Source organism: Falco biarmicus, chromosome 18, assembly GCF_023638135.1.
Source record: "Falco biarmicus isolate bFalBia1 chromosome 18, bFalBia1.pri, whole genome shotgun sequence".
NCBI classification, from domain to species: domain Eukaryota; kingdom Metazoa; phylum Chordata; class Aves; order Falconiformes; family Falconidae; genus Falco; species Falco biarmicus.
Window position 1 is genome coordinate 1,321,850 of NC_079305.1, and position 7,683 is coordinate 1,329,532.

General features: G+C 50.3%; 1 protein-coding gene across 7 annotated transcripts in view; it reads right to left on the minus strand.

The window, feature by feature from the left end:
* SLC4A5 (solute carrier family 4 member 5) overlaps positions 1-7,683 on the minus strand; it is a 33,876-nt gene extending 26,193 nt beyond the window's left edge. For 5 of the 7 annotated variants that reach the window (XM_056363063.1, XM_056363062.1, XM_056363066.1 and 2 more), the window contains exons 1-4: positions 6,929-7,683; positions 4,418-5,857; positions 2,497-2,590; positions 2,058-2,249 (exon numbers count right to left, since the gene is read on the minus strand). In XM_056363063.1, the coding sequence (XP_056219038.1) occupies positions 2,058-2,249; positions 2,497-2,569 (265 nt within the window). In that variant the 5' untranslated portion in view covers positions 2,570-2,590; positions 4,418-5,857; positions 6,929-7,683. Of the gene's footprint in view, positions 1-2,057; positions 2,250-2,496; positions 2,591-2,676; positions 4,217-4,417; positions 5,858-6,928 lie in introns of those variants that run through there. The other 2 variants (XM_056363060.1, XM_056363061.1) reach the window with 2 other exon arrangements.

Here is a 7,683-nt window from a genome sequence, read left to right on the forward strand (position 1 = left end):
CAACCTCCACCGTGATTTCAGTGGATCCAAACCAAGCCTGGAGCCGCAGAATTAGCTCAGTACTAACGCTGGTGATAATAGAGGATAATTTTACATACACAAGGACCTAATAGAGGATAATTTTACATACACAAGGACCTATATTTCCGTGGGTAATCGGATGGGACAGCCCAGCGGCACCGATTTATACCTCCTTTAATTTGAGGTGCACAGAGCCCTTTGCACCCAGCTTCGATCCAGCGGTACAACCTCACCTAGCGATGCTTTCCCAAACCAAAAACCTGGCTCTGGCTTTAGGTACAATAAAAAAAGGTGATAAATAGGGGCCGGGGGACCGCGGTGCCGCCCGGGGTTTGCTGTCTGGCTGGGCGGTGGGACTAAGCCTTGTTTAAGGCTCCGGCACATTAACCTGAACACACGACAGCCCTTCCCGGGGGTTTCATGGCTCAGAAGGGTTCTCTTCCCAGGAAAAAAAGAGGCAGCTGGGGTGCACATCCCATGGGATTACATGCTCCATTCCTGTTCAAGGAACCCCCAGGTGCAGGAGACTTTTCGCCTTTCAAATATCCCCTTTTCTGCGTGCCCGCTGCTGGGGAGCACGGAAGCAGATACAATTCCCCCTGCCTTATATTTTTGGGATGAGCTTTGGAGCTCGGAGCCCTGAGCAAGCACCTGACTCAACCCACACAGGTTGCCAAGTTGCTTTTGCAAGGGGAAAACAAAGCCAAAAAAATATTATGGAGCCTTTCTTCCCCTCCTGCTCCCCACACCGCGGCCACCGGAGAGCGATGGAAATCACCTACCTGCGTTCGTTTCCATTTTATCCCCCATTTCTTCCCGGCTAAACCAAACCTTCGCTGCACGGTACAAAAAAAAAAAAAAAAACAAAACCAAAACCACCAACCCAAAACTACAACCACCCCCCCAAACTTCCTCCTTTATCCACTCAGGCTTGTTAAACTCCCAAGGCTTAAGGAGCAGATTATAGAGAATATAAAGCACTTTCCTTTCCCTTTGGCTCTCATGACGGGAAGTTACCAAATCAAACGGGATGCGTGTAGGAGAGGTGAGCGCGCCGGGATGGAGTCAGCTGGAAAGGGGAGGGAGGGCGAGGGGGGACGACAGAAATCAAAGCTTTGGGGTTATTTTGTGGAGGGGTTTTGTTTCCCACCCGGAGCGAGGTGGGAAAACCCCCTCCAAGCTCAGGGTAGGGATTTTTTTTCTGGGAGAAACCACCCAAACGAGGGAGATTTCCTGGGGGAAAGCAGGGCTGCTGCAGGGCTTAGTGGTTTGGGGTGTTTTTCCTCCATAAATTGACTTTGCACCCCCCAAACCAGCCCAGTGTTATATCCCGGTGATGTTTACTGCCTGCGGAAAGGGGGGGACGTGGTCCCACTCGCGCCACCACCGAAGGCATGAAGGAGCTGCGCGCAAAGCCTGCTGCAAATAAAAAGCCTCTCCCCATGCAAAAAGCCTGGAAAACTTTTCCTTCCGTAGGGAAAAGCGAAGCCGAGCCCCTGCCCACTCTGCCGAGCCATGATATGATCTGCTTGACATAAAACCAAATGCAAATTTCTATAGGGGAGGTGGGTGGGTGGGTGGGTGGGCGAAAAAAGAACCCAACCCCAACAAACCACACGAGATCGACAGCTACTTTGCTGTGCAAAATGTTAATCTTTGCTAAGGAGATTTCAGGAGATCGGGCAAAGCCCGGGCAAAAGCCTGTCGGGGACAAGGTGTGATGCCCGGAGGGTGTCTGCACGCCCGGATCCCGCTGTACTCCCGATTTCCTCATAAGCAACCTCCCAAGGGTAAGGACAGCCCCTTTTTAGTCCCCCCCATCACCTAAGCAGCCTCAAATCCCATTTCACACCCTGTGCCTGGCTCTCAGAGACATCCGCAAGGAAAAATAAACCTGGGAAGCGTCAGGAAAAGCAGTGCCAAATGCAAACGCCGGACTAAGCAGCGTGGCAAGATGCACGGGGGTGATTTAATCCCGGATTAAATGAGGTTGTCAAACCCTTCCCGCTTTTCTGGGAAGCCTGAGGATGACTCACTGGTCCTGCTGGCATTGTCGTTGCCGCTCTCGTAGCAGCCGTGGCCGCCGTCGTCGGTGTCGGAGCGATCCTGGCGCTCGTAGTGCCGCTCGCTCTCGCTCGTCCTGTCCCGGCTGGAGACAGATCTTCGTCGACGCCGTTTCCTCCGGTAGCCCCGAGGCACTGGCACCCCAATGTAGATGGAGTGGTAATCTAGGGAGGGCAAGGGGAAGCTTGAGAGAGCAGATCTGGATGTTTCTCACTTAAATAACCCCCCCACACACCCCCAACTCCCCAAAAGCCAGGGAGATATTTGCCTTCTTCCCAGCAAGCTTAAAGCATCCGCAGATTTTCCCATGTCGTGCGTGAGATGTGCCGAGCCAAGTGCCAGGAGAGCCGATGCCTCGGCTGGCAGGGAAGACCCCGCTACCATGTGGGGCGTCCCCAAGGTTTTGCTCACCTTCCTCATCGTCGTACCTCCTCCTCGAGCTGCTGAGCCCCCTCTCGCTCATCCCATCCTCATCCTCCAGCATGGTCCTGCTGCCTGGAGAGAGCTGAGCCACGGAGAGGAGAAAGGAGGGAGATTTTAAAGGGTGCTGGGCAGGGGAACAGCCCCTTTGTCCACCTGGTGGGTGCTCACCACTATGGGAATCCTTCGCGTGTGGCCCCAGTGAGATCACAGGGTCCTTCCCAGCCAGGGCGAGGATGCACCGGGGGGGCCGGGACCTCCCTGCAGACGCACCAGGGACCCTCCTGCAAGCACCCACGTCTCCCCTCAGCCCTGCCTCGCTCTGCACCAGCCCTGCCTGCGCTCCACCTCCGCTCTCCCCGTAATTAAGAAAATCCAGATAAATTTCGTTACACCTCCAGTCTCTTACTCCTGCTCAAAGGCCGGCGTAAGTGAAGCATAAGAGATCATTACAGAGATTTGCCGGTACGATTATGGCCATGGGTGCGGTTAAGAGGGGTTGCTTGCTGGCAGTAAGCACCCATTTAAATTTTTGGGGTGATCTGCACAGTTAAAAGGGGTTTTGCAGAAGCAGAATTCGTTTTCCCCCATCTCCTAAGCACAAATTTTACACCATATGCATGCTGCTGCTTCCAGGTATCTTCCTTCAAACCTGGTGTTTTATTCCCCATACAAATTTCTTTGGGTTTTGCCACATATGCTAATTAATCTCCTAATTATCTGACCTCCAGTGATTGCCTTTCACACTTGACTTGGATGGGAGAACAGTTACTATTCATGGCAGCCTGATCGATGCCTCCCAAAGTCACTTTGAGGGCGGACGGAGAGCCAGCCTCTCCGTGTCCCCCATTCCGGCTGCTTGTCATCCATGGCCATATCATATCATTATCCAACTATATTAGGGAAGAAAAAATCTCAATTCAAGGCAAATAGGTTAAAAACACAAAGCAGGGTGCGCACCTAAAGGGCTGGAAGGCTCCAAGGCTGGCCAGGTCGGCTCTGCTTGGGTTGTGGAATTATTGACCCATTTTCCCCCAAGGCAAAGACCAACTTTAGCGTGATACAGGCTCCAGCCTTTACCCAGTTGTTATTTGAAGACGCATCTTGATTTAACACATTTGGGATTTTTTTTTTTTTTTTTTTTTTTTTTTTTTGACTGCATTAACCCAACACTTTCTGTACAGGCGCAGGTTTAGGGGGCAAACACCTCTGGATGGACAACCGAGCCCCAAACCTGGGCGGAATAAGGGATAACAGGAGCCACGAGCCTCAGCTTCCTGGGAATAACAGTATCGGGCTAAATCTGAGGATTTTAGGAAGCTGGTGGTGGGAGAAGGAACAGCAGAATACCCACCCAGCTGGAGGTGTAAATATTTTTGCTCTAAAAATGAGCTGGCACCTTCTAACAGAAGAAGTGTCACAACCGCCTCCCAAGAGATTTCCCCACGAGCTTCAGCGCTGGGTGGGGGTCCCCAAACTGGGATACACAGCCTTTCAGCTGGGACTGTATTGGGAAGAAACCTGACTTTTTTTTTTTTGCAGTCCAGCTGGGCTGGTGAGAGGTCTACCCCAGCTCTGTCGGGCAGCAAAAATAACCCATCTGATAAACCCGGGGGTTATTAGATCCACTGAGAAATAAAAGGTCCTGAGTGATCATGCCTGATTTATAAGAGTCATACAGCCTGGGACTTTTTCCTCTAATTTTTTATATATAAAGCTTTTTCCCCCCCACCATCCTTGCATACAAAGACAAGCACGACGCAGACCAGAGCTGTTGGAAAACACGACCGTAAGCACGTTAGAAATAAGGGGAAGAAAAGAAAAGCGCTGTTACCTTTGCCAATTAAACCCCCGCTACCCCCCACCAGCTCTCAGTTCCACAAAAATAAGTTTTACCGTTTAATAAACTCACCTTGAGCTTCCCTAAAGTGCTCAGAAATCAGAGGACGGGACCGTGGAGTAAAGTCACGGGCGCTGGTGGGTGCGGGAGCCCAGAGTGCCTTGAGATGAAGATGCTCCGGCCACCATTGTATCGACGCCTAATGCTGAACGCCCCGTAGCTCCCAGGTTCAAATGTATTTTGGGCGACGCTCATTGACTTTGGGAGGAGAAAGGCATCATGGGATGCAAACAGACCTCTGGAGAGGATGGGGCATTGAAGCCAGAGGAGATTTGGTCTTGCGCAGTGGCGGTCTCTAGACATCAGACCACCGGGACGTCGGAAAATTCACGTTGTCCGTCCCCAACCTGCAGGATCTGTCTCTTCTGGGGTTGTTGGGGTGGTTTGGGGCTTATTTTTTGCATCAGTTTTGGCTCGATTGCTAGGGATTGGGGAGGGAAACGGCTTTTATTTCTTTGCTGTGTGCAAGATTGTGTACATCTGACCTTAAGAAATGGAAAGAAATTCTTCAGAGAGGTGCAGGGAAGCATCACCATCAGTGAGAACCCCTGGGGACGATAGGATGAGGCCCATGGGCATCAAAGACACTTTGCGGGGGGGTTGGTGGGGGCTGAACGGTGAATTATTTTGCAATTTCGTCGTTTTGCCATTTAGATGTTGATCATCTGTAAATTTGATTTCATGAAAAGCAAACTCTTGGTCACACCAGTGTGTCTGCTTTGCTTCCCGAGCTGTCCGCTTCCATTTCATGCCTGGCTTGCTCGCCTCCACTTAGCCTTTTAACAGGGGTATCAATAAATCCGCATCAACCCAGCGCCTGGCAGTTCGTCACGGCCGGCCTCGTCATTAAGCAAAAAAACGAGGGTTGGAAATCAGACTTTGTGCTTTAAGGTCATCCGATAGCGGGGCTTTTCTCTTGCCTCTGGGGAGATTATTTGATGGCAGGATCTGGAGTCTCAGCAGAAGCAATGCAAAACCTGTTTGGTACCTTATCCCTGCTCCCGTTTTCTTCCCAGCTCCTGTTTTTTCAGGTTTGCTCTCTCGTCTGTAGCAGGGTCAGGTCTGGAGCCAGGCAGCGGCGGTTTCAACATGCAAAATTCAGGGTGAATTAGGGAATGTTATCGGCATCCCCTGTATCGACAGTAACGAGGCATGTTTGTAAGCGGGGAGAAGAGTTCCTGCAAAATACACTCAGGATTTCATCTCTTGCTGAAATTTTCCTGTTTTCCAGGCATTTCCACGTTTTCTCTGTGGGAAGAGGGGAGTTGGGTGCCCAAGCTGATGCATGAACCAACTTCTCCCCATCTCCCATCACTCGCCACCTGCCTAAAACCAGTATTAACCCAGGCGTGAACCTGCTCGCATCCCACCCGTTCAACGTGAGCTGGGGTCCAGCACCAGCAGCTCTGCCCAGCCAGGAAAATGCCATAAAGATGTTCGTGGCTGCTTGTCCTGGAAATAAAGAGAAAATAATAGAAATGAACTTTCATTCTTCAGATAAGTGGAAAAAAAAAGAGCAGGATGAGTTTATCACCTGGTATTTCTTAAGGTTTTACTAAAGATGTCCTGGAAAGAGAGGGAAGAAAGAAGAAAAGCAAAATTCCCAGTGCCTGCAAGCTGCCCGGGTAAAGGCAGCAACCCGGAGTTATTCCTTAAATAATACCCAATTTCCCTGGGCTGCTGGTTTTACCTTCTTCACTCGCAAAAAAATACCCCCAAACCAACCCAGTTTTGGCCATACTGGTTAAACAAATCCACTGACCCCACTTGCTCTGCTCTTGCGGCTCACAACGCAACGATTTCAACGTGATTTGCAGGAAAAAAAAAATGGTTCAAAAAGTGGTTTTTTTTCACGCCTGTGCTGGGGATTGCTTCTTGTTTAGTTAAAAAATAGAGCCTGGAAACAGTCAGAAGAGGGAGACAGAGCCCGGCAGTCGCATACCGAGCGCTCACCCACCCTTCCCTGCTTGGGCATCCAAGGAAACGATGGTTCCCCTAATACTCTCATTAATAAAAAGCATCACTAATAAACCCAGCGTATCCTTCGCTGAGTGGCACTGCAGACACATTGCTTTTTTTTTTTTTTTTTCCATTTCGCTTCTGGGATGATTCCTCTCACTTGACAGATGTGGCAGCTACAGCTGCCCTGGGATTTTGGTATGTTTGGAGAGAAAACAGGTTCTTGAGCAACGCTCCCTCCACTGCATTTGACTTACGGCTGCTGCGGGAAGCTTTGCCATCCATAGGTTATTGCTGAGCCTGCACCAAAGCAGCCCGGGGACCTTGGCAGAGGGTTTCACTGGTTTGTTTTTTTATAAAGACACTCATAGTTTTGCAATTCATCTGCTTGAGGTTTCCCTCTGGGAGCCTGTTTCCCAGTGAGTCTCAATTTACTGGTGCAGGGTTGGATGCAACACATGCCGGCTATTTAATTCTGATATCCCTCATGATGCAGGAGGGAATTGCTGCCTTGTTCACTAAGTTTTCCTAAAAAAGGAAATATTATAAAAGGTAATTCCTTACCTGGCTGTTGAGGTTGGCCTCCAGCAGAAGGGGGGGACCACCATTCCCAGGGCAGCACGTTGCCGCAATAAAGCCACCTTCGTTTTCAAAGTTGCTGGGCTCTCCTTTTCCTTGCCTGGAGATAAAAACTGAAGCCGTAGTTCATGGGGAAGAGCTGGAAACCTTGAGAAATGGGTGTTTTCCTCCTGTGCAAGCCTTGCCCAAACATCCATCTTGCTCCAGGAGGTGCAAGTTGTGCCTCCCTGGGGATCTGATTCCCGGGAAAGCCCTTTGGAAAGGCTCTTCAGTGCAAGCTGCTGCTTTTTTTCCTTTAGTTATGTCTTTCCGGAGCCTGGGCACACCTGGGATCTACCATAAAGCCACTGTTTTTCAGCAGAGCAGGGTAAATATAACAATAAAGACGCCCCAAAGTGCAATGACAAAGGTGCCACTTCCCTCCCCGACGGCCCAAAGTGCAGCGAGCGGAAGCGACTTTGCAAAAAACAACATAAGTCACATTTATTGCGTAAAAAAACCCACCAACAACCCAAAACCCCAATAAAGAAATGTACAAAAGCTTCAAAACAACAGTAAAAGGACCCCGGGGAGCTCATGTGCCCGCACTGTGCATTGTGTTTTCTGTAACCCTCCAGCGTTACTTTACAGTTTCCCCCGAAGTATCTCCTGGACCTGAGAAGATAAATTGCGTCACTCGCTCATTCAGCACCCGCCGCCTTCCCAAGGGCTTCGCTCCGAGCTGCCTTTCAGTCCTCCAC